Source organism: Panthera tigris, chromosome B4 (genome assembly GCF_018350195.1).
Source record: "Panthera tigris isolate Pti1 chromosome B4, P.tigris_Pti1_mat1.1, whole genome shotgun sequence".
Classification (NCBI taxonomy): Eukaryota; Metazoa; Chordata; class Mammalia; order Carnivora; family Felidae; genus Panthera; species Panthera tigris.
Window position 1 is genome coordinate 116223371 of NC_056666.1, and position 26410 is coordinate 116249780.

General features: G+C 48.8%; 1 protein-coding gene across 4 annotated transcripts in view; it reads left to right on the top strand.

Annotated features, from left to right (window-relative positions):
- ELK3 (ETS transcription factor ELK3) overlaps window positions 1–26410 on the top strand; it is a 67678-nt gene that overhangs the window by 24905 nt on the left and 16363 nt on the right. For 2 of the 4 annotated variants that reach the window (XM_042992948.1, XM_042992949.1), the window contains exons 2-4: window positions 2318–2526; window positions 23511–23854; window positions 24159–24290. In XM_042992948.1, the coding sequence (XP_042848882.1) occupies window positions 2320–2526; window positions 23511–23854; window positions 24159–24290 (683 nt within the window). In that variant the 5' untranslated portion in view covers window positions 2318–2319. Of the gene's footprint in view, window positions 1–2317; window positions 2527–23510; window positions 24291–26410 lie in introns of all 4 variants that reach the window. The other 2 variants (XM_042992946.1, XM_042992947.1) reach the window with 1 other exon arrangement.

Consider the following 26410-nt stretch of genomic DNA (forward strand, 5'->3'; position numbering starts at 1 on the left):
AATGCCATGGACCGGGATTCCAGGAAACATAAACTGCAGGGAGTCCTGTTTGGTAGAAGCAGTAACTGTAAAATACATTCAAATACATGAATAAGTTTCTGTTGTCCCATCTGGAACACGATGGTTCGAGTCCCTTAGTGCGGACCGCTGACCGCCTTCCTACCTGGCACGTGAGCCACAGGCCCAGCCAACCCTGCCATCCAGACCTCCAAACCCACGCAGCCTTCTGCCCTTTGGAGCAGGTTCCTCTGAGCATGTGCTTGAAATTTCAGAGATATTTTAAAGCTTACTGTCTGAAGCGTTTGGCCAAAAAAACACCCCAAAATTTGAGACGACTGTTAGCAATTCTTAGTGCCAGTGATGAGAAACAAGTTTGTGGCTTCCACAAATAGTCGGGAGGGTGGTTCATATTAGGAACTGGAGCCAGCAGGCTGCGTATCCCAGCAGTTGTGCTTAGCAAGACTCGTGCGTGAGATGCAGGGGGGTGGTTTTGATCCAACAACGAAATGATTTACTGTCTTACAGACTAAGCGGCCATTGTGGTGAAGATTGATTTCTGTAAAGGATATCTCCTTTAAAGAGCTGTAAATAAAATGCCTTATGGGTTTTCGGAGAACATTGCTAATCTGCGTTCTTTTACCTGGAAAGCCCCACGGTGGCTTAGGGAAATAATAAAATGTGTTTTTTCAGCTAAACATGTGAAAAGGAAGAAGTAAGTGACTACTTCTCGGGTGGCTAGGTACTTCCACGTCCATTCCCGAGTGGGAGGAAAGTAGCTTGTCAGTCTGAAAGCTGCCCCTTTAAGACAAACGCACGAAAGATGTGAGTCGACCTTACGGGAGACTGGGAGACGGCCTTGGGTGGCAGAGTGCTACCTGCCTATTTCATTTCAAAAATTGGTACAGAGAAGTCGCCGCAGGAGGTTATTCTGGCTTCCGGGTCTCCTGGAGTTAGGCACCTCCTCACTGCTTCCTTGTTCTGGGCACCCCGGCTTCAGCGTCTCCTTGTTGCTCTCATAGCAGATGAGCCCTCTTTCTCTCTATTCTGCCCCCCACCTCACAGCTTGCCTTTGAAGCTTCTCTTGGGCCAGAAGCCAATTTCCCCCCGTCTGGTCATCCCTGGCTTCCTCATCCTGGTACTGGAATGTCGCCCCTATCCTGCCCAGACTAAAAGCCAGGACGCTTCATGTGTCCAACCATGACAGGTGGTCTGAGGTGAAGCTTTGGAGGCCAGCCCAACGAACTATTCTTTCCTAATATAACAAATGGCTCTCCCGCCCTTTAGTTGAGAGAATTTATTGTTTTTATTTTTTAATTCCAGTATAGCTAACATGCAGTGTTATATTAGTTTCAGGTGTACAATATAGGGTTTCAACAATTCCATGCATCCGTCAGTGCTCATCATAAGTGACCTCCTTCATCCCCATCACCTAATTTAATGAATGTTGCCAACATAAGTGGATTAGTAGTAGTAGTAGAATCAGTACACATTGCCATGAAAGCTCTTAAGTGTCTGAAGATATGAAACTGCCTGGGGGAGTTGGGGAAGAATTTCTTTGAGAAGGTTTCATTATTACTGGGTCATCACAGATAAGTAGGACTTTATCAGGCTCCAGGGCTAGGGAGCAGCATTTTGGACAGAAGGAAGAACACTTACAAAGTCCACACCAGAGAGTATTTTATAAGCAGGGAAGAAATGCTTTTCCCATCTTGGCGTGTGTGGCAGTGGGTTTGACCTGCAACATGATCAATATGTCCCCAACATGTCGTGGGGAAACCAAGGGCTCTTCGAGTGGCCTTGGTGATTCTTCAGTTCCACAAGTTTTTATCAGTTCCGGAGGCAGCGTGTCCTGTAGTTACAGTGACTGATAGACCCCAGTCCCCTACCTAAAAGCACTCATCATGGAATCCAGCATTTCACAGCAAACCAAGGACTGGGGGCTGACCACCAACGGCGTAGATGGGACGGGTGGGAGCAGACGATAGCCTTAAGTGGGAATCGCTTGACTGGGGACTCATTCTGCAAGTGGGCGGTTCATGAATCTCTCAAGTTACTCCCAGTGCCACCCTGCTGCCCAAGGGGATGTGTGCTGTGACCACAAGGATCACCGGGCTTCCCTGTGTTTCTGAATCGCGGCCATTTACGAAAATGAATTCAGAAGGCACCTGAGTCCAAGTGGCCTGTGAGAGCGACTTTTTTGTTATAGGTTCACTGGGGGAGGAACGGTAGGAGCTGAGGCGCTCGCCCCGAGACCCCCTCCCTAGCGCCCTGAGCCGCACCTATGAGGACAGGTTCTCACCCAGCCTCCTTCCCCCAGGTATGGAGAGCGCGATCACGCTGTGGCAGTTCCTGTTGCAGTTGCTGTTAGACCAGAAGCATGAACATCTGATCTGCTGGACCTCCAGCGATGGCGAATTCAAGCTCCTCAAAGCGGAAGAAGTGGCCAAACTGTGGGGACTCCGCAAGAACAAAACAAACATGAACTACGATAAGCTGAGCAGAGCCCTTCGATACTACTACGACAAGGTAAGCCCTCGACCTTACGGGAGACCGGGAGACGGCCGTGGGTGGCAGAGCGCTACCTGCCTATTTCATTGATGAAAGCAGGTAATCACGGGCCATGAAGCAAATTAGAAAAATCAGATGGAGGCAATTAATGCAGGGGGGTGGCGGCTGGTGGAGGGGAGAGCTGTGCTCTGGGGATTTGTTTTCTGGAAGCCCTTTGGGTGTTCCTGTGGGTCAGATTGTGTTCCCTCTGCGTTTTCGCCTGCGATTGCTGCAGACTTTTGCTAACAACAGAGATTGGGGATGGGCCTCCCCATCGTTAGTTGCTTGAGTGACAGGATGAATGTTAAAATCTAGAAAGTCTGTTTATCCTGGGTCTTTTCCTGGGAATTTGGTAGCTTGGGCAAGTTCATTAACAATCTAGTGCCTCAGTGTCCTCATTTATAAAATGGTTGATCCTAGTAGTTCCATCTTGGGATTGTTACGAAGACTAAACATGTACAGCACTTAGAATGTGTGCTACCAATCTGGGGTTTGCACCTTTCATGGGAAATTTCTCTCATTGAAAGAAAAACCGTTTTCCTTTTTAAGTCTCAGAGATGAGTCAGAGTGCTTTGTTAAGCGATAACACAGCATAGTTGCCAAAGTAGGGACAGTTGGGGTGAGTTTTACTGCATTTCTGGAAAAGCAGTTAATGCACCTGCTGGGGCAAGATTATTGCTATTTAGGGGTAATCATTTCAGGCCTGTAATTTTGGCCATTTCTGCGTGGATCTGTTGTTGCTGTATGTTTAGCCCCATAGACATAAAGACTTAGAGTCCTATTAAGGGTAAGCTTTTGTTCTGGTTTTACTGTTCATATTGAAAGGTGAATTAAAAGCTGATTTAAATATTAGTTCCTGATCTATATTTAGTGCCTGCCTTTTGCCAACCTCTTTGGAATTCAAGACAGAAGGATTACACATCTCAGGAAGTGGAGGCATCATTAATTATAAAGTGTTCCTTTATATGATCGTAATTACATATGATTATGTCATTGAAATGTTAAAGGTGCTTTCCTTTAATGTAGCAATTAATTAGTTCTGGCCTAATGCAGAGTCCTTCTATGATGTGAAAGCGCTTCTTGCAAATTGCCTGGTCTGAAAGACTTGCAGAGGGTTTATTGTTTTGCATTTCCCCCCAGGTTCTAAGTTGCACAATGGGAATTGGGGCCCTCTGAAGGAAAACAGTCATCATACCTTTTGGCAGGGGGCCTGAAAGCATGGATTTGAGACTAAAAAAACGTATTGTTTTAAACTAAGATGTCAAAGGTATGGAGTCCTGCCTCAGTATCTGTGACTCGTTCTCTCTCTTCTTGTGGCTTGGGCACTGGGGCCGAGGATCATGTGTCTTCAGCATGAAGGAAGGTCATGGGCTGGAAGTGACTCCTCAAAAGACTAGCAGAACCATTGCTATTTAGACTATACTTGATCTCCCTCGGAAGACCTTAAATGTCTAGGGAAAGTAATTTCAGGGCCTCCCGTCACCGGGTGTGTTTTGGTACCTTCTGTGTCTAAGGCACCGTGCTGCTGCCCTTGACTCATTTAAACTACAGCAGCCTCCTGAGATGGACCTGACACCTCTCCTGTTACACACGACACAGGAGGGCTTTGAGGAGAAACCTGCCCGCGCTCCTGTCCCCAGGAGACAGTAGTAGAGCCAGGGTTTGAACCCTGCTTGTCTGCCCACATTCCTGGCCAAAAGGCATATGCCCTACCCTCTGGGCCGTTTGTTTCCTTTGCCTCCTGAATGTTTGAGTTCCAGGTAGGCAGTCAGGTAGCACAAAAGTTATATTTCTGTTTATTATCAAATACTGAAGAATCCTGGCGTGCGCCGTGCCTCAGGTTGAGCCCATGGCCCTGGGTCCCAATGGCCGATGTGGTCTACTCACCCTGTTGTCCTCTTCCTCTCCCACGGGGGCTGAGCTTGAGGTTTGGCCACGTGACCTTTGAGCAGCCAGCTGGTGCTAACAGAGCAGGAGCAGCTCTTGTCCAGTGTGTCACGCAGGCTTGGCAAGATGCTTTATGTCCTTCCTTCCACATATGTGCTCAATACCTATGTGTGTACACAATACACACGTGTACACAACACATGTGTCATGGACACACTATACATGTGCGTGCACAATATACACGTGTGTATGTAATACACATGCACGGACACACTATACTTGGGTGCACATTATACACGCTTGTATGCCATGTACATGTCTGTGTATGCAACATACATATGTATACACGTGATATGCATGCACACAGCGTAATATACACACACACAGTATTTGTGTGCACACACTATACACACGTGTGTGCAATGTACATGTGTATGTACACGGTGTGCATGTGCATATATGTGATATACATGTACATGTATGCAGTATGCATTCATGCACACAATGCGTGTGCAAAATACATGCACATATGCATACACAGTATATGTGTATGCACAACTATGTGTACACCCGATATACGTGTGTGTGTGCATGCTGTATATGTGTGCGTGTACACAGTAAGCATGCATGTATGCATGCATGTATACACAACACACATCCAAAGGTACACAGTACACATTTGAGTATATGCAATATACATGCATGCGTGCACAGTACACGTGTGTACACAATATACATGGGCATGTACACAATACACATGTGTGCACATGGGCATTTGAATCTTTCATGAAATGTTCTCAAGCGATGAATAAGTATGATCATTAGGCTCCTGATACAGTTTAAAATGTAAGAAAGGAGGCAAGAAAGGGGGCAGAGGATGAAGGGGAAGGGGGGAATGGAGAGGGCCTGGAGTGGGGAGGAAAAAAAGAGGGGAGGGAGAGGAGAGGAGGAAGAGAGATGGCAACTGTCACAACAATTTTAGTAGGTTTTACATTTCACAGTGAACACTTCTTTCGACTTTGCCGGAGTTACTCTGTGACTATATCTATGTGTTGAACTAAGAAATTGCTGGTGTCTGACTATTTTTGACCCACAAAAATGGCAGGGTCACATGGTTTGGGTTCTAACCTGAGAGACAGAATTGAGGAGGGTCTTTGTGACTGTGAAGCTCCTGGCCCCATGGACACTCATAGAGGTGCCCCTCCCTCACTGCTGGCATTCCTCACAGTGACCTGGCTCTCAGAGTGACCCTGCTGCCCTTTGGTGTCTTCCTCAGCCCCCTCCTCCGTCCTTCCGTCCTGTGCATCCTTGGCTTCCTTCCTAAAACGGGTAAAACAGTAGAGCCTGCACCATGGGGCAGCCACGGGGTGGTGCTGGGGGTTAGCTGAGTTCACACATGGTCAGTTCAGAGAACAGTGCTCAAAATACATTAGGTGCTACAAAGTATTAGCCAGAGTAATGATTCAGATGATATTTTCCTTGTAACTTGAAAGCTTGAGACAGGTGCGCAGAAGAAAATTAGGACCTGTGTACCTCCTTCCCGCACGAGCACACGAGGTCTGGGGGTTAACAGCTCCTGTCGCATATGAGCTACCACGACTGCTTTGTCGTCATGCTTTTCGGTGGCTAAAGATGGATGACCACGGTTTGTTTACCCAACTGCCTGTCTTTATTTATTTGTGCTGTTCTGAAATTCAGCGACTAAGACGCTTTAATAGTTATTTATTTATTTGTCTATTTATTTATTTAATGTTTACTTTTGAGGGAGGGAGGGAGGATGACCGGGGGAAAGGCAGAGAGAGGGAGAGAGAGAATCCCAAGCAGACTCTGTGCTGTCAACATAGAGCCTGACACAGGGCTTGAACTCAGGAACCATGAGATCGTGACCTGATCTGAAATCGAGAGTCAGATGCTGAATCAACTGAGGCACCCCAAGGCGCCCCCAAGATGCTTTAATATTTAAATGATGCTTCCTTGCCCCTCTGAATCAAAGTGCACGCCTCTCCGTGCACCCCCCGTTGGAGCCGGTCTCCATCTTCCCTGTGCTTCCTGAGCAGCCAGCAGGGGTGTTACACTCCGCTCTCCGGGCTGGAGTCCAGCAGTCCCTCTGCCTCCGAGTCTCAGTTCACCCATGGGAGAGGAAGCATCACCGTAGCGCCTTCCCTCATTGGCTAGTGTGAGGATTAAATGTGACCACGTGTATGAGGTGCTCAGCACAGCGTCAGGTACCTGTTAGGTAGACATTCGATATATGCTTGTCATGTCTCTGATCTGTGCTTATGAAACGTACTGCATTGTGTGGCAGTCGCCTGGTTATAGAGCTGTGTTCCTCACAAAACCATCTTCACTGTGGTCTCCCGGCTTACCCACTTTTGTTGTCCTGGCACCTTGTATATGGTCTGGCACATAAGAGTTGCTCGGTAAATGTGAAACGAAAGAGCGATTGGATAACATAATGAAGCGGACGCTACCCAGATACAGATCACTTATGTAATGAAAGGTGACATTAAGTACACGCTCAACTCACAAACAGAGTGTTAGTGTCCTAGGGCTGTCGTAGCCACAAAGTGTGGGGTCGGGACAACAGAAGTCTATCGTCTTGCAATTGTGGAGACCAGAAGTCCGAAATCAATGTGACAGCAGGGCCGTGTTCCCTCTGAGACCCTAGGTAAATCCTTCCTTGCTTCTTCCTAACGTCTGGAAGTGGCTGTTGGTCCTTGGTGTTCTTGGCTTTTAGCTGCATCTCTCCAGTCTCTGCCTGTCTTGTCACATGATGTTATCCCTGTGTGTCTCTGTGTCCAAATTTCCCTCTTCCAAGGACACGAGTTCTACGGGATTAGGGACCACCCTGAGGACCTCCTCTTAAATACTTGGAAACCCTATTTCCAAGTGAGGTCACATTCACAGGTACCAGGGGTCAGGACTTCCACATTTTTGTTTCGGGGACATACTTCAATCTGTAATGTATACATGTATTTCAGACCCTACTAGGCTCTTTTAGATTTACAAAATTACAAAGGGGGAGCCTTGGAGATGATGGTTTGATGCAACACCCTCTGAAGGAAAACTGCATCCCGTGACATGCACAGTGGCTAGACCCAACAGCAGCTGTGAAGCTAGATTGTGTGCCAGGCACATCATGGCAGTGGCACTGTGCTGGGTTCCCAGGGTGGAAGCAAAGATGAAGATGAGTCTGGCCTTGGAAGGAGTCAGGGTCGTTGGGAATTCAGCACCTTCCTGCTCTGTGAGAGCCAACAGTTCTAATGGAGGACTTGGATGGGAAGAAGAGACCACCCTGGGGGCGCCTGGGGGGCTCTGTAGGTTAAGCGTCTGACTCTTGGTCTCAGCTCAGGTCTTGATCTCAGGGTCGTGAGTTCAAGCCCTGCGCTGGGCGTGAAGTGTACTTAAGGGGGGAAAACAAAGACTACCCTAATAGCTCCAATCCTGGCTTCGCAGTGCCTGTGGCGTGAGGCCCTGCATTTCTGTGGATTGCCCATCACACGTGTGTTAGGGAAGGCTGGACGGTCAGGATCTGCTACTGAGCACTGCCGAGAACCTGCTGCCCCATGTACAACGTTTGAAGAGGCTGCTGGGCAAACCCACGTAGAATCCCAGGAAAGGAGCGATGCCCAGGCTGGGATGCAGCATGTTTTGTGTCTCGGGCCTGGACTGAAGGCCCCTGGTCAGCTTGGAAACATGCAGGTCAAGGGACGACCCTGTGTCTGAGCCCGCGAGCACAGAAAGCAGAGCTCCTTTGTGCTTGGGCAGTTCAAAATCACTCTCCCCAAACCGCGTGTTTCCTGCGGTCTCCCTGTACGTCCTAGGACATGGCTTTGTTCATCGTTGTTCTGATGGTTGGATTTTGGGGGGAGGGTTTGTTTTTTACCTTTCTTAGAGTCTTCTGAACTGAATCTTCCGGAAGGTCCTTTTACAATCCGATGCGATAGTAAGGATCTCTTTCAGAGATTTTCTTTGTTAACGAATTTAACAACTCTTTTTCACTCTTTAACATCAGACAGACTTGGTTTTTAAATCTATCATCTTGGGGTGGAGAAGCGAGGGGGGTCAAAGCCCAGAGCACGCCCATAAGTGGCCCCGTGAACTAGCCACACCCAAGGGCCCAAGCTCGAGGCACGTGAGGCACTGCCATGATTTACAGCATCTGTCCACTTCTTGAGTAGCTTCTGGGTGGTTTTCAGTCACATGTCCATCTCGTTCTTTCACCCTTTCTTTCACCTTTTTTCTTTCAGCCTTTTTTCTTCCCTGGCTCAGCCTTTCCTTTGAAAACATACCCCCTGCCCTTGAATGGCTCCAGGGCTGGTCAGGGAGACACATCTGCCAGGCAGTTATAATAGAGCGTTAGCCTGGCTGTGACACCAGCATCTGCCAGGACAGGGGAGGGAAGTAAAGGCAGAGAGAAAGCCCCCGGAGGGCAAGACACCTGCCCCAGTGTGGAGCAAGGAGAATGGGTTTCAGGCTGAACCAAGTTGGGAAAGGATATACTGAGAAAAGGAACAGCATGTGCAAAAGCAGGGAGGCGTGAGAGAGTTTGACTTTTGGTTTCCCAGGGGAATTCCCAGGCTTTTCCAGGGAATTAAGGGGAGGAGGGGGAGGGAAGAATGAGTGGGAATAGAGCATGGAGCGTGTTAATGCTGAAGAGTTGGAACTTCATGGCGAGGGCTGAAAGCGAGAGAGTGCCGTGGCCAGATTTGCATTTTAGAAATAAAAATCTGTGTCTCCTCTTGCTCTTCTTGGTGTTGATGCTGTCCCAGTCCGCACCTCCCCCCCCCCCCCCCATCCCGCTGATCTTTTTGGCCAGTTACCACATACGGATCTCTCTGGGCTGGCTGAGTGGGCTCTATCCCGCCTTCAGGTCGGGGTGTGCACCCCCCTCCCAGGGGGAGAAGGAGCCCAGTGGGGCTGCCGCTTGCTCACCCTTGCACACGCAGCAGCTGACTTCCGTGGAAGAAGCCCCAGCCGCAGACTCCCTGAGCTGGCTGCGGGAGACCTGGAGGCTTACGCAATCCCTGTCCTTTTTCGTCCAGCAGAGCTCTTGTCCTTGTTGTTGTTGGCGGTGAGCATTCATCCCAGGGGGAGGCTGGAGGCTTTGCCAGCTCCCTTCTCATCAGGAGATTGAAATGGCGATATGATGAAAAATCCTCCTGTCTCCACAGCAACATCCCGGCTTATCCTCACAATGTACCCAACGGTCTTTGCTTAATTGGAAGAAGTTCAGGGGAGAACAGTCAAGACAGAGTCATTGGCAGCGTATTCCTGGAAGTAGAACGCGTCACCTTCTTAACTTAATTGGATAATTCATTTTAAATTGGGTGTGCAATCACGACAGGAAAATGTTCGTGTTAATAATACATATCGGGGACCGCCTGCCTGTGCCAAGAAGCCTGGCCCTGGCAGAGTTCTTTAATTCCCCAAAATAAATTTTACAAAGATAAAACGATGTATCGTCTGTCAGAGTGGAGCAGGAACAAAAGTCCAGCAAGCATTTGCATCCTGGAACTTTCTAGAACACTCTTGTTGGTTGTGAAATTCCACAGAAGCCCCATGTATCCTGGGCTGTGTTCAGGAGTGTTTTGTACATCCAAGTTGTGCCCCCCTGTGCCCAGCCCTGGATCTGAGTGTTAAGGGTCTGGTGTTTCTGTTGGGTATTTTTTTTTCCCTTCCCGTCACATCAAGCTGCTCAGATGGTTTGAAGTACCACAGATGGTAACTACACTTTGCTTGGGGGCCGAGGGGAAAACTAGGGACTTTCTGGAAGCTTTTGGTCCTGGAAGCTGCCTAGAGACCGGCGCGGGGTGGGGCGGGGCAGGGAATGAGCTGGTTGCCTCAGGAAGGTCTTCCAGCCTGGTCACACTGCCCCAGGCGTGAGCAGCCGGCCGAGGGGGCTGGGCTGTAGGGGGGCACCGCACGTCGGTGGGGGGTGCTGTCTGTTCTGCACATGCTTCCAAGCTAGCTTCGTGGTGGCACTCAGCGCCCCCCCAAATAGGGCCGTTGCTAGGAAACACCCGGAGTCTTGAGGACCGTCAACACTGTGTTGACGGGGCTGCTGTGGACCGTGTTCAGCTGCCAGTGCTCCCCGGCAGCCTGGCCAGATCCACTTACGTCAGGCAGTTGCCCAAGCCCACACTGGTTTGCCGGCGAGAGTGTTCCTGCTTCTGGGCGGCTTCTCGCTGCAGGAAAATTCAGTGGTTGTGTAGACACGCTGACAGAACCCTTAACGTTCCCATCATACCGCCCACCACCCACCCACCAGCCCAGCTGCTCCTCTGGGCAGGCCTCCTCCCCACCTCCTGCCTGTGCTCTGACAACAGTTTACCCCGGCTCCTACCCCCTGTTTGTGACATAAGGAGCGGAAGCTCGCTTGTGTGGAGGATTTGTCTTAAGCCAGCCCTGTGTTAGATGTTTTTACATTTATTGACTCATTTTCTAACATGTGAAAGGCCTATCGTCACAGTTGGCAACGGGCCCATTTTAGTGGTGGGATACTGAGTCTCGGAGAGGTTAAGTAAGAGACTCAAGACAGAGCAGCTGGTAAAGCAGCAGAACCTTCCGTCTAGGAGGCTTGACCCCCCCGTTCATGCTGAGGATTGTGAGGCTGGAGGATCGCACAGCTACAGAGCCACGGGCCCAAACTTGAATCCCACATTCCTAATATCGCTGGTTATTACCCCGGGGTAGGCAGAGAAAGGAGACCAACCCCTGTTTGTTCAAAATGACAGTGGAAGAACTGCTGGCTGAGTTCTCGGAGCCAGCCGAAAATGTGAGGTTTAGCAGCCCCGGACCCTCCCCCCACCCGCTTCCCACATGTCCAGTGACGCTTCCTAAAGAAGCCAGAGCAGGGCAGAGCACCCCCCCCGCCTGTGCACCTGCCCAGCATCCTACAGCCTCTTGGAAAGACTCCAAACTCCCTCACCATCTGGCCCCAGCCAGACTGCCTGTCCCGCACCACCCCAGCCTGCCACCCCGTCATGGCACCTACTCCGACCTCATCCTTCCCCGGGCTCTCCCTCCGCTTTTCCTGCCTGGCCCACTATAGCTCATCCTCGGATGCCTCTCTGCTTCTCCTCCACCCGATGCCTGCACTTGGCGTTGTCTTCTCCGCTGTGTTCCCCCGCCCTTGTGCCTGCCTCGCTGATCGGGTGCTGGTCTTCCTTACCATTCCTCGTGTCTGTGCATCGCCTGGCACGCAGTGGGTGCCAAAGGAACGTAGGACGGACACGGGATGGACAAGCCTGAAGCAAACCTGATTCTCTGTAGCGCAGAAGGAAGTCCGTCATCTTGGAATGTCAGCACTGCCAAGGACCTAAGAAACCTGCCCTGCTTGCCTGCCCGCCCTCCAGTAAGTGAGGAGGAGGTGAATCTGAAAATCCGTGGCAAAGGCAGGGTGAGAACACGCTCCCAGACCACCTGTGGCTCCCGGCCCCAGCGCTGGAGGTGGCTGCTCAAAGTCATTGTTGGCAACTCCCTGCCCCGCAGGGCAAACGGGAAAGCATGTGCTGGGGGAACGGTTTTACATTTGGTTTTATTAACACTCCAGAGGCCTTTAATAAAAATACCCTTGAGTGTTGAAAGAGAGCCAGCAGGGAGACAAGACTCTCAGTTCCAGGGGAAGCAGCCACAAGCCCGGAGGGGATGGAAAAATGCTCTGAATGTCCACTTGCAGGTTGGGCATCCGGCCAGGCTCCTCTTGTTCACAGGCCCCCAGGATAGCACAGTAACTCGGGTGGCGAGGGTGAGGAGCCCTCCAACGTCAGGCTGGCCGAATTTGGAGAGACGGTTCACACGGCAGTTTAGCGGTGCCAGAGAATAAAGAAATCTCAACCCAAACCACAAAGAAACCTCCGCCGGGAGTCCGCCAATTCGAAGACAGAGTTGGAGCCCTTTATTGGCAGCACATTATTCTTAGAAGTTGGAAGGCGGATGTGTGTGTGTGCATGTGCTAGTGTGTGTGCTCCAAGCTCAAGCTTTAGACAGAGGACAGCCCTGGCGTCATCTGTCTCGGTGCCTTCGGTAGCCTGGCCGTGTACAGGCAGGCCAAGCTCTCAGGAAGGGCCATGCCTCCCTGCCCTGCTGGACAGAGCCTTTAAGAAGGGAGGGTGGTTATGTTTTGGTGGCTCAAAACAATAGAAATTTATTCTCTCAACATCCCAGAAGCCGGAAGTCCAGAATCAAGGTGTCAGCTGGGACAAGCTCCCTTTGAAGGCTCTAGGGGAGAATCCTTCCTTGCCTTTTCCAGCTTCCAGTAGCCCCGGCAGCCCTCGGCGTTTCTTGGCTGTGACTGTGTGGCTTCAGCCTCTGTGTCTGTCCCTCTCCTTCTTCTGTGCCTTCTTCCCTGTGTGTCTCCCTGTACCTTTCCTCTTGTTGTAAGGACTCTACGTGTTGAATTTAGTGCCCACTCTCTCCCCGATGATTCCAGCCCAATGTCCTTAACCGAGGACATTTGCAAAGATATTGTTTCTAAATAAAGTCACATTGTGAGGTGCTGCGTGGAAATGAATTTGGGGGAGGCACTGTTCAACTCACTAGGGAAAGGAAAGACTGCCCCAGGGAGAGGCAGCTTAAGTTGGTGGGTCGGAGTCCTCACACAGCTGTTCCTTAGGATGGCAGGTGTGAGGTGAGCCTGCCCACGACAGATTCGCAGCGGAGCTCCGTATGGCCCTCCAACTGCTCTGTGTGCCTTTGGGTTCAGATGGCAGTGAGTAAGAGGGGCCAGATGCAAGCAGCCGTCAGATGCTTCAGGGACAGAGGCCGGATTCACTTCCTTTTCTGTTCCTCAGGGCCTACCAAGGAGCCTTCCATATGAAAGCGTCTGAAATGTTGTTGAAAGAATGCTTGCTTGTTAGAGAGGAGGAACTTTGAGCCTCACTCCTACAGTGAGTACTTGTTCTAACTTTGGAGAGAGGACAGTCAGGTTTTGTGTCAGGAAAGAGTGAGTCAGCCAGTGGTCTGGATGGGAACCCAAAATGAGGAGCTGAAGGAAGGGTGTTGGCTGGGAACTGGTGGCCCAGAGACACGTCTCCGCTACCAGTTTGTGAACTAAGCTTGGCGCCTCACGTCCCTCATCTGTAAAATGGGTATCAGCATGTTGTAAGGATTATGTGAGATTATGCGTAAGCCTTCAGTAAACTATAAAGTGAGGTGCCCAAATAGGGAATTCAGATTATTTGAGGGGCGCCTGGCTGGCTCAGTCGGTAGAATGTGCCACTCTTGATTTTAGGATTGTAAGTTCAAGCCCCATGTTGAGTGTAGAGATGACTTAAAAATAAAATCTTAAAGAAAAAAAGAATTTAGGTTATTTGAAGGCAGAATCCGATGAAAAGACACTGCGATACAATGGGGATGCTATACAATTAGATCATTGCTTGCTAAGCAGAATTGCACTGGATGAGAGGTCCTGTGTTGAGGACCTCTGAGTGGGGCACTGATATATATTGATTTTTTAGAAAAAAATCAATACCCTGTGCAGTATTTTTGTTCTGCCTTTAGAGGTGAGCAAATGGAGGCCTACGGAAGTTCAATACCTTTCCCAAGGTCAGAGGAAGTAGAGAAACTGGGATTTGCAGCCAGGACCGTTCCCCCAGTGCTGGTTCCTTAACATCTGGCCCACCCGGGCTCAGGCCTGTGGACGCTCAGAGGTGCTGGTCCGTGCTCCCCATGCTTACCTGTGAGCACTTCTGCTGCTTAGTGGGGGCCACGACCAGGCTGTGGGTGTGGATGCCAGCTTCCTGCTCTTCTTCGGTCAACCGTATCTCTTGGCTGTCACCCGCTTTGAGGTGGGCTTCTGAGGTCCGGTCTGCTGCAGTGGAGCCGCCGGGTCCCTGGTGCCTCTCGCAGGGTGACCTGTCAGAGCAGGCCCCTCCTCTCCTCTGTGGGTGGGCAGAGGCAGTTGTATTTCCAGCTAAGGAATAGACTTTAGCGAAAGCTGGTCTTCCTCACGAGGAGCCAGAAATGACCTTTCCTGAGTAAGGGCCTTGCTTCCTTAGCAAAGCTGGTTTTCCCAGGCTCTCTGCAGGTACCCCCCACCCCGTTACTCTGGAATGCAGAGCCCTAGGGTCCCAGCCTGCTGACTTGAGCAGCAGCCTCTGAGCCAACAGTGGCTGCTTTCTGGGGGAGGGCGTGGCAGGGACAGGATTGGTTTAAGCTTCATCTCCACTCTTTGCAAAGCTGCTGGTCTTGGGCTGGTAAGTGTTTCTTTCAGAGCCTGCTTCATTCTTGAAAAGAAAAACAAAGGGCTTGATTTGACAACTAGTGCATATGAAACATATGTTATTTAATGTGAAAATGCAGAGAAGCAAAAAGAAATATTACAAGTCACTGGCAATCCTACCACTGTTAAGTTTTATTACACATCTTTTGAGATTTTTTTCTTCTTTTATATAGTTATTTCGTTAAAATAATGGAAGCATCCCATGCGTGCTGCTTTTTTCACTTAATGTACGTTTATTTTTATTTTTTTGAGTTTACTTATCTATTTTGAGAGAGAGACAATGTGAGTGAGGGAGGGGCAGAAAGAGAGGGAGAGAGAGGATCACAAGCAAGTTCTGTGCTGTCAGCGTAGAGCCCGATGCAGGGCTCGAACTCACCAAACCTTGAGATCACGACCTGAGCCAAAACCAAGAGTCTGACGTTTAACCAACTGAGCTACCCAGGCGCCCCTTCACTTACTGTACATTTATTTAAAGGCATAGGAAATGTTCACAATGCACTGTCGTCTTCAATAGCCATGTGGGGAGCACCTGGGTGGTTCAGTCAGTTAAGCGTCCAACTTCAGCTCAGGTCATGGTCTCACGACTTGTGAGTTCAAGCCCCATGTCGGGCTCTGTGCTGACAGCTCCGAGCCTGGTCCCTGCTTCAGATTCTGTGTGTGTGTGTGTGTGTGTGTGTGTGTGTGTGTGTGTGTGTTTATCAAATATAAACAAACATTAAAAAAATTCTTAAAGTAAAAGAGCCACATGGTATTCCACTGTAGAGCCCTCCCAGTATTTAACCCACTCCTGTGGGACAGGAAGTTGGGTATAACCTCCCTTCCCATCAATAGCCTTGACTTCTTCATCTTTAAAATGGGATCCCAGTGCTAGGCTGTGGCTGTGCGAGTATGGCATGTGGTAGGCTCTCGTAAATGCTTGCTTCTTGCCTTTGCTCTTTCTGGCCCCGGGTTCCTTTCATGTAGGGTATTCTACCATGGTGAGATGAATGTCCTCAAAATAAATCCATCCTGCTTCCCCTGCCCAGGAATCTTGGTGACAGGCGTGCAGGGCCAGCAGCCCGCACTGCCCTCCCCTGGGACCCAGCCCCAGCAGACACCGCAGAGCGGGGCTGCTCCCTCCTGTCTGGGCAGTGCGTTTCCTGCTCTGAGAGGCAATGGAGAACAGCGGAGATCGGCTGCAGTGTCTGGTTAGTGTCTGTACCACTTGCCGGGCTAGACGGGCTGCCTCTCTTCCTCCTGAGCGGGACACTTGGATTCCACATCTGCTGCCCTGAGGGCCAGCCCCCTCCACCCCACCCCTGAATTCGTTGGAGTGTGTGAGGTTTTTTTCACAGTGCATGTTGAGTGCTGGCCATGCTAGGTATGATCTGCTGTAAGCCTTGTGTCTATTTTTTGTCTGAACCCAACTAAATAAAACATCGTGTTTCCTCTGTTGGTTGAGATATATAAACCAGATGTAATTCTGTCTTCCATATGACCCAGCTCAGTACCCAGAACTGTGGCTAAAGTAAGAGGAATACACGCAGCCTTCTATAGGTTTAATTTTGATGATGTATTTGTCACTGGGGTGGATAGAGAGTGGATTTTATGTTTTGTTTTGCTTTCGCTTAAATGGGAATGTAAAAATAATAATACTAAAAGGTACTGTGTATTGTGGGCTTATCGTGTGTGGCTATATCAGGTGTTCTGCTATAAGCTTTAAATGGATTATTTCATTCAATTTCATGAGGCAGGTGGTAGATCAGTCCCCATTTTATAGATGGGGAAACTGAGACACGTGGCTGGTAAGAGACAGGAGCAGTAGTTGAATTCAGACAGTGACTCTAGAGCCACTCCTTATAATCCCATTATAATCCCTTATAATCCCTTTGTGACACAGTCAAGTGGGCGTGTGCGGAAGGATCCATCACTCTGTCTTCTCAGCCCTGTTGCTGCTGCTGTTGGATTAGGAGAAGGTTGGGTTCTTAGGAAGAATCTCCTGCATGGCCTTTCCTGCCATGTTAGTGAGCCGCTGACATTTTCCAGTTTTGAGAACAAGACAGGTGAATTGCAGAATCAGAGGGTAGGAGTCCTGCCGTTCCTGGAAGCCCTCAAATGGTGGAAAATCAAGGGAGCTGTAGCCATACCTGTGGAGAACCCATAACTAGTCTGGCTCCTCCTTGGTCCAGGAACGGCAGTGGGGAGGGCAGGGGAGCACTGGGATAAGAAGTCTGAACACCGGAAAGCCTGATGCATGACCTTAGATCACAACTGGGGTGCCAGGGCAGAGCCAATGCATGAAGCACATATGTGCCGAGTCCATGGATAAGTGAAATTAAAGTGTATTAAACTCTCTTAGGGGGCGTGGGGTTGTAGTGTTTCGCATATGGCCCTCGGTGTCTGGGAGTTTTCCGTTTGAAAATGCTAGCAAGAAAGCACATGTAGTTATACATGTGGGACACATTCACATGCAGCCTGAACCAGCCTGGGGATTAGCCACAGAAAATTGCATCTCTCATGGGGTGAAGCCTCTGGTTTCCTGCCCGGGTCAGTTCTCTTTACGTGAGAGTCATTCATTCAACAAACACGTAGTTAACTTAATATTATCCTTAATAACATCAAAATTCAGAGGCTAAATTGAATTCCTCAAGCATCTCTTCATTACCTAGCACTGCCTACCATTTTTTTAAAAAGGTCACAATACTTAATAGATGCATTTCTAGTTTATCCGCTCTATGGCATTATTTACACAGGCTCTTTCTTTCTCTTCAGTGGGAGGAGAAAGCAGAGTTGAGTATGTGTGTACATGTTTAAACCACACTTACGGACACCTCTATTTTTATCAGTAAGCCTGGACCCTGTCAGGGCAACAGACAGCACCGGGGGAAATGGAAATTTGACTTGCTCTCTGTGTTTTCCATCCTGTTAGCATGAAATAACTAAGGGAGACTCACTGGCCCCTCCGTTGCCAGAGGTGGCTGGTGGGTCAGGAAGGATTCCTTTGCACAGGATGGCCAGCCACAGTCCTACCCCCAACAGGCTGCTTGCCCTTAGGCTCCTGCAATCTCAGAACACCAACTGGGGAGTGGCAATGGTGGGAGCAGCTTCCCACTGTCCCCTGGAGCTCCCACTTAGCGTGCGTCAGGTGGACGTTCTTTTCCCCTCCTCAAGTCCGTCTCTTCCTGGCTGCCTGTGATCTCACACAGAATGCGGGGTCAAGAGTCCACCCTGGTTGTGAATATATACTTAATGGGAAATGACCAACAGGGAGGCTGATCTCACATGTGTAAAGGGCAGCAGATGTGTGCAACTGTTGGTCTAAAACCACGTTGGAGAAAGTCACTTAGCTCAACTGGACACAGACAGCATTGGTCAGGTTACCAGGCAACTATAAGCAACACATACTTGCGGGTCTGGGAGGAAGGGGTGAAAAAAAACGGACTTTCTGTAAATACTGTCATCACTTTTCCTAATAAGAGCCTGTCCCCAAGTGCTCCTCTGTCCTGAGTAGTCTCAGCCTGAGTCTTATGTCACCTTCCATTGTGGCCAAGCACTCTGGAATCAGACTGCCCGCCTACTAGCTTGTGACCGGAGGTAATGTATACTCTCTGAGCCTCAGTTTGCCCATCTCTAAGATGGGGATCATAATAGTTCTAGTCACTCGGAGGATTACATGAATTCACAGCGGTCAGATTCTTAGTACGCAGCCTGATAGATGATATGTGCTCACCAACTACTACCTATTATTCCCCTATACTATGATTGTTCTCAGCAAACTTCTCCTGGGGCAAACTCTTGAAAGGAAATCTCCCTTCGGAGACCACAGAGAGATCTCCGAACATACATGCCACTGATGAGCTTCCAGGGTCCGTCCTGGAAGCTAAGGGGCTGTGACGTCAGCTTCCAGGCACATACCTCCTCCGAGTCTACCTACTACCTAGGTCTCAGGCCATGGGCATCCTGGTTGGGGGGCTTTCCTTAGCAGCTCCCCTCCTGAGCAGATTTTCCTGTGATGTGTTAGGCTCTCAAACAGTGGGGCTACACAGTGCCTCTGACCTCCCTCCTGCACCCTCCACACACCTTCTTGCCCAACCTCATTTCCAGAGGTTCTAGATTATCTAGGTAGCCAGATCGACTCCATCTTTTTTCTTTTTCTTTTCTTTTTTTTTTTTTAATTTTTTTTAACATTTATTTATTTTTGAGACAGATAGAGACAGAGCATGAGCAGGTGAGGGTCAGAGAGAGAGGGAGACACAGAATCCGAAACAGGCTCCAGGCTCTGAGCTGTCAGCCCAGAGCCCGATGCGGGGCTCGAACTCACGGACCGTGAGATCATGACCTGAGCCGAAGTTGGACGCCCAACCGACTGAGCCACCCAGGCGCCCCTTTTCTTTTTTTTTTTAAAGTCTATTTATTTATTTTGAGAGAGAGCGCGAGCAGGCGAGTGGCAGGGAGAGGGAGAGAGAGAATCCCAAGCAAGTTCCACAGTCAGCACAGAGCCCGATGTGGGGCTCGAACTCATAAACCATGAGATCATGACCTGAACTGAAATCGAGAGTCGGATGCTTAACCGACTAAGTCACCCAGGCGCCCCATCCATCTTTTCTGATGGAATAGACCAACAAGCCCCTCCCTGGTTCTTTCTTCCTCCTTTTGGTCAGCTCCTTAAATCATCTCCATCCCTATCACTATAACCTTTTCCTAAAAAGCTCTGGTGGTGTCCTGGCAGTTCTCCCCACAGAGGCAGCAGCTACTGAAGGGCCCTTTTTCTGTGGTTGAGTTCAGTAACCTTTGCGGAGGCTCCTTTTTTATATTCAGAGTAGGGTCAAGGCAGTCACCATCCAGCCATAGAAGGCTCCCACCGTCTGCCATTTAAACATGTAAGTGGTTTGGATGGACCTTGAGGGCATTATGTTAAATGAAATAAGAAAAAGACGAATACTGTATAATCACTTACATGTGGAATCTAAAAGAGCAGAAGTCTTAGAGAATAGAGTGGCGGTTACCAGGGGCTGAGGGGAGCAGAAATGGGGAAGTGTTGGTCAAAGGGCAAAAACTTCTAGCCATAAATGAATAAGTTCTGGAGATCTAAGTTATAGATGGTGACTATAGTTAACAATACCCTACTGTATACTTGTAAGTTGCTAAGAGAGTAGATCTTAAGTGTTATCACCACCATCACCACAAAATGGTAATTATGTGAGGTGATAGGTGTGTTAACCATCCTTATTGTGGTAAACATTTTGCAATGTGTACGTGCATCAAATCTTCATATTGTACGTCTTAAACTTCACAATGTTATATGTGAATTATATCTCAGTAAAGCTGGACAGAGAAGATCTCTCGTGTTCTGTTTTAAAGAAACAGTTTCATTGAAGTATAATTCACATACCATCCAATTGACCCATTGAAGGTGTACACGAAATGGTTTTGAGTATATTGATTGTGTATCCAAAAGCACAATAAACTTTAGGACATTTTCACTACCCCTCCCAAACCCTTACTTTTTAGTGTCACCCCGCAATTCTTCTACATCCCCCTCCCAAATCCTAGGAAATGACTAGTCTACTTTTTGTCTCTATAGGTTTGTCTCTTGTGGACATTTTATAGAAATAGAATCTATCACATATGTGGCCTTTGGGGCTGGCTTCTTTCACTCAGCATAATGCATTCAAGGTGCATCCACAGTGACGTCCATACTTCATGCCTGATTGTGGCTGGATAATCTGTTGTAGGAGTATTCCACATCTTGGTTATCCATTTGTCAGTTGACGGTCATGTGAGTTGTTCCTTATGTTCTTTGGAACACATCAAAGCCCCACTCTTTGAGACTGCCTTTCAGTTCCCAACCATTTAATCAGGAGGCGAGGCCTTTTTGTTATTTTTATCACAGCCCCAAATTACTCCTTGGTTTCCTTACGACTATAATCCCTGCTCAGATGTTATGTTTTGAATACCCATAATAAAATTAAAGGTTTTAAAGAGAAAGTTTACAAGACGTGCCTGAAGAAACTATTCAGACGATACAGTTTCTCTTTTCTTCTATGTAATTATTTAGGCTCTAATAATTCAGGCAGTTCAGAGGGATGTTCAGACTGGCTGAGGACAAAGAAAGTTTTCCAACCCTAGGGAGAAAAATGTTCGTGAAAACCAAAAATACTTTAGCAGCGGTAGACACCAGGCGAGCATGCTTTCTGTTCGCTGAGAGCCCACTCTGAGTCAGGTGGCTCCAGTGACACCCTTATTTAACCCTGTCCTACTGGGAGCAGATTTCTCCTAGGTGCTGGAGCGCCGCTGAGATAATGCCAAGCAGGCCCAGGTGGGACTTGCAAGTTTTGCAAATTTCTCTGAAGGTTTGTGACTTTTTCAGCTTTGCTAGTGTTGAGTGTGCAAGTGAGATCAGATGGGGGTATAAGTGGCATTCCGTGAGTTAAATCGCGGTCCCCAGCGCCAGGATGCCAGGCACTAGAATTGTTCAGCTTTGAATCTGACGTGCCCAGGGGTGGGAGCCTCCTATATGTTGGTGCTGAGCAAAGATTCACCAGGATTTGTGTTACTGGGATTTCCGGTGCTGAATGGGGACATTGTGTGTCCCTCCCTTAGATACCTGCCCTGAGGGATTCCTGCTCAAAAATCTCAGTGGCATAGTAAATATGCCCTCCCGTCCTGACTGCTAGATCAATTCACTTCTGGGATTTGATGATCTGTCTAAGGAGGAAAACTGCAAATCAGAATGCTGTGATGTAACAAGAGGGAAGGCAAGAACATAATTACAAACCCAACAATGATTGCAAAAGGAACATCAGCATTTAATTAAATTTTGTCTCTATGGTATATTTGGAAGTTGCTAAGAGAGTAGGTCCTAAAAGCCCTCATCACAAGAAAAAAATTTTTAATTTTTTAAAATGTTTGTTTGTTTTTGAGAGAAAGAGAGCATGAGTGAAAGAGGGGCACAGAGAGAGAGAGAGAGAGAGAGAGAGAGAGAGAGAGAGAAAGAGAAGGAGACACAATCTGAAGCAGGGACCAGGCTCTGAGCTGTCAGCACAAAGCCCAACATGGGGCTCAAACCCACAAACTGTGAGATCATGACCTAAGCCGAAGTCAGGTGTTTAACTGACTGAGCCACCCAGGCACCCCAGAAAAAAAAAAAATTTAAACTGTCTGGTAATGTTAATTAGACTTATGGTGGTGGTCCTTTAACAATATATGCAAATGTCAAGTCATTACTGGTACATCTGAAACTAACAATATTACATGTCAATTACATCTCCATTTGGAAAATTTCACCTCTGGGAGCATCTGGATGGCTCAGTCAGTTAAGCGTCCACCTCTTGATTTTGGCTCAGGTCATGATCTCAAGGTTCATGAGATCGAGCCCCACATCGTTGTACTGAGTGTGGAGGCCTGCTTGGTGTTCTCTCTCCCTCTCTCTCTGCCCCTCCCCTGCTCATGCTGTCTCTCTCTCTCTCTTTCTCTCTCAAAATGAATAAATAAAACTTAAAAAAAAATGAAAATTTTACCTCTACTAAGGGATTCTTTGCTTCTCTCCACTCAAATTATTGTGGAAATGTGAAAAAGCTTAGGCTTCAGAATGAGTAGATCTTGGTGGTTCTTGGGCAGATGAGTCCCCATCTCTGAGCTTGCGTCATAAGATGACACGTTCCACCCTGCAGGAGGGTGAGTGTGAAAGCAGATAAGAGCTTGTGTGCAACACCCAGTACACGGTAGGTGCTCACTAGGAGCTACTACTTCTAAAGTACTTCTCCCCAAAATTATATATATATTTATTTTTTTTTTTTACCCTCACTCATGCCGAAGTTTTAGGAGGAACAGTTTGTAAGGAACCACTCTGAATCTTTTTCCCACAGGATGGCGCTGCTGACTCTTTGTGCTTGAGGGAAGACCATCTTTGTCTCCTGGAGCACCTTGGACCCCACAGACATTTGATAGATATTTGCCGATGTTCCAATTTAATAAACCTCAAGAACGGTGTAAAGCCTTTCATATGAGGTCCCTTCTCCCAAAGGGATGTGAAAACTTTTGCAGTGATTATTGGTTTTCATTTACATCTTAATGTGTGAGGGCTGGAGCCATAAACTGAAGAACCGGAAGTAGATACTCGCAACTGGAAATTCTGTGGGAGTGATGTAAATATCAAAGTAGACACTTTGTTTTTCCTCCAGTGGCTTTCTTGGCAGAAAATTAAAAAGGAAAAAATGGCTACACGATTTAAGAAAACATTGTGGTGTTTGGTGATAATAGCTTACATCTCTGTAATGCTTTCCAGCTTGCAGAATGCTTTCCTATTATTATTTCATTGAATTCTCGTAAGTGAATTACCTCCCAGAGGTGGGTAAGACAATACTGCATCACGGTTGAGGAAATGCTGCTTCTACCACTTACCTACCGTGTGGTTTATGTGGGTTATTTAAGCACTGCAAGGTTATTTCCTGAAGTTTTAAAACGAGAGTTTAATAATTTAGTTTTTAGTTAATCATACCTTCCTTTTAGGATCGCTGTACAGGTTATATGAGATGATGCGTGGACACTGCCAGCCCCCTAGTAAGTGCTTAATAAATGGTGACTTACGACATTAGGTGTGATAGTCCTTACTTCACAGATGAGGAAACTAAAAATTTAGACGGTCAGTTTGCTAAAGATCACACCATTAGTAGTCAGAACAGGAAGCAAATCGCGAATCCAGTTCTGCTGCCTCCAACTTGAGTCCTCTTTCCACTACACCTTAGCCAAGAAGCGTGAATCAGGAGGAATATTATAGTGCTTCTGCCGGCAAAACTCCCCGTGACCACGCACGTCGTACTCCGTATCTCTGGTGCATTGATCTTTTCAATGTCTCCTTTTGTATTCACAGAACATCATCAAAAAGGTGATTGGGCAGAAGTTTGTGTACAAGTTTGTCTCCTTCCCGGAGATACTGAAAATGGACCCTCACGCGGTGGAGATCAGCCGGGAGAGCCTTTTGCTGCAGGACAGCGACTGCAAGGCGCCTCCCGAGGGCCGCGAGGCACACAGACACGGCTTGTCAGCCCTCAAAAGCGCAAGCCGCAACGAATACATCCACTCAGGCCTGTACTCGTCCTTCACCATTAATTCCCTGCAGAACCCACCAGAATCCTTCAAGGCAATCAAGACAGAGAAGCTGGAGGAGCAGCCAGAAGACAGCCCTCCCGTGGAAGAAGTCAGGACTGTCATCAGGTTTGTGACCAATAAAACCGACAAGCACACCAGCAGGCCCGTGGTGCCCCTGCCCTCCACCTCTGAGGCCTTCCTGGCCTCGTCCGCCTCAGCCAAGGTCTCCTCTTTAATGTTGCCAAATGCCGCCAGCATTTCGTCCGCTTCACCCTCCTCGTCTCGGTCCCCGTCCCTGTCCCCCAGCTCGCCCCTCCCTTCTGAACACAGAAGCCTCTTCCTGGAGGCCGCCTGCCATGACTCCGATTCCCTAGAGCCCTTGAACCTGTCATCGGGCTCCAAGACCAGGTCTCCATCTCTTCCCCCAAAGGCCAAAAAACCCAAAGGCTTGGAAATCTCTGCGCCCCCGCTGGTGCTCTCTGGCACTGACATCGGCTCCATCGCCCTCAACAGCCCAGCTCTCCCCTCGGGATCCCTCACCCCAGCCTTCTTCACCGCACAGGTAAGAGCCGTCCCTGTCATCCGGGCTGCACGCAGACTCAGTGGCAGAGCAGAACGGAAGAAAGAGCAACCAAAGCAACTTCCTTCTGCCCTTCGAAAGATCACCTTAGGGCCCGTAGACCAAAGTCACGGTGTAGATGGGAAGGGAAGTTACTCTTCCATCCCCAGACCAAGGTGTTCAAAGAGAAAAGGTTTGGGATATCGACTGCAGTGTGACGCTCGATTGGTTTCTTGCTGTAAGTGGCTGAAAGTGATCATAATATGGAGCATGTGCCCTGGCCGTCAAAGGAGATCCAAACAGTCATTTCCTAGGGAAAGTTAAGCAGGCCGAGTGACGTTTCAGAAGGCATTTGGGCTTTGTGAAATTTGTATGACAGAGTCCTCTCTCGGGGCACCTGACGAAGTAGCTGTTTGTTTTCCGTTAATGAGAAGATAGATTTAACCGATACTGCCACTGCAGTCATCAGGGTGGATGTGCCTTGTCCTGTATTCTCTGACAAGAAATGTAAGGGCCACACCCAGTGGTGAGAAAGAGATTCTTCAATAAAAGCAGTGCTCCTCTGAGAAAACCCAGTGTCACGGGTCCACATCACGAGGGGGAGGAAAGCAAACTTGTGGAGTAAGAAAGTCTTCCGTGTTAACTCCCTCGAGAAGGCAGCCTTTTCCGCTAAGGTGCTGGTTGTTTTGTTTTGTGTTTTGTTTTGTTTTGTTTTTTAAGTAATCTCTACGCCTGATGTAGAGCTCGAACTCACGACCTTGAGACCAAGAGCCACATGCTTTACCAACTGAGCCAGCCGGATGCCCCCGGACTTTTCCTTTAAATATGATACACAGATGCCCTTTCTTGTCCAGCTGGCGGTTGTAGGGCAAAGGCAGAGCAGGTGCCGGTAAACCCCATCTCTGCTTCCTCTGGAAAGCGGGGCACACTTTGGTGGCCGAGGTTAGACATATTGGCTTTGGGGTCACAGACCGGATTCCGTTCCTGGCTACGCTGCTTGGTGGCAGTGTGACGGTGGGCGCTCGCTCCCTGAGCCTGTTTGCACATCTGTGAAATGGGTTGTTGTGCAGATCGAACGGGATAATGGGCACGCTAAGAGAGCTAGCTACAGCTGGCAGGTATGATCCTGGAACTCGGAGGCAGGTGGGAGCGCCATCTCTGGCCTCTGCACTCGTGGCCGTAGACGTCCTTGCTGTAACCATCACGGGGGGAGGCGGTGCCATGGATTTTCATGTCTGCCGGCTACTGTTCTAAACGCTTGCCATGCACCACTTCAGTTCTTCTGCATGGCAGGCCCGTGAAGTAGATGCCGTTAGGTCCCGTTTTTCCAGCTGAGGTAAATGAGGCACGTGAAGTCAAGTAACTCATCCAAGGTCACAGTAACAGGTGGGAGAAGCAAACGTGAACCCTGTCAGTCTGCTCCAGAATCCATCCTCTTCGGTAAAATGTTCTTGGCATGCCCACTGGGAAAACACCCAGTTGTCCCTGACCATAACAGTCTGTGGAGTCTGCCAAAGCCACTGAAAGCCACTCTTGGCCATTTTGCTCTCCATGGCTTCTCCCAAATTGATTGTGGCACCGGGATTTTGCGTCTGCTCAAGCTTGTGAGCCGGTCAGAATGAGCATGCTGCCCTTGTGCGGAGGGAGGGCGAAGGGCTCAGCTATGGTCAGAATGAGCACGTGTGCTTTCAATCAGGCGTCTTCTAATCAAACACAACTGTCCAGGGGCCGAGAACTGAGTAAAATGGCTCAGAAACCGGTTCCTGGAGTAGCTCCAAGAAGTAACTGCCAGGGTAGACAATCTGAGGATGATCTCCCCTGGCCTCCTTTGTGTTTACAACTGTAAGGTTTAGAGAGGTCTTGAGCAAGGCCAAGGCCAACTCTGATTTCCGTATCTGCTTTCTCTGTGAGCCTGTGTCACCGTCTCTGAACAGATGCCAGTCCCGTAGCTGTCTCAGGAACGCAGCTCAGGCTAGCCCTGTGGTTTTGGACTGGACACGGTGGGTCTAGGGTGGCTCTGCTCAGTGGGACTGAGGACGGATGGTATGGCTGGGCTGAGGGGAGGAGGAACCTTGACATGAGAAGGGATAGAGCGTGGACATGAACAAGTGAAGGCTAAACTC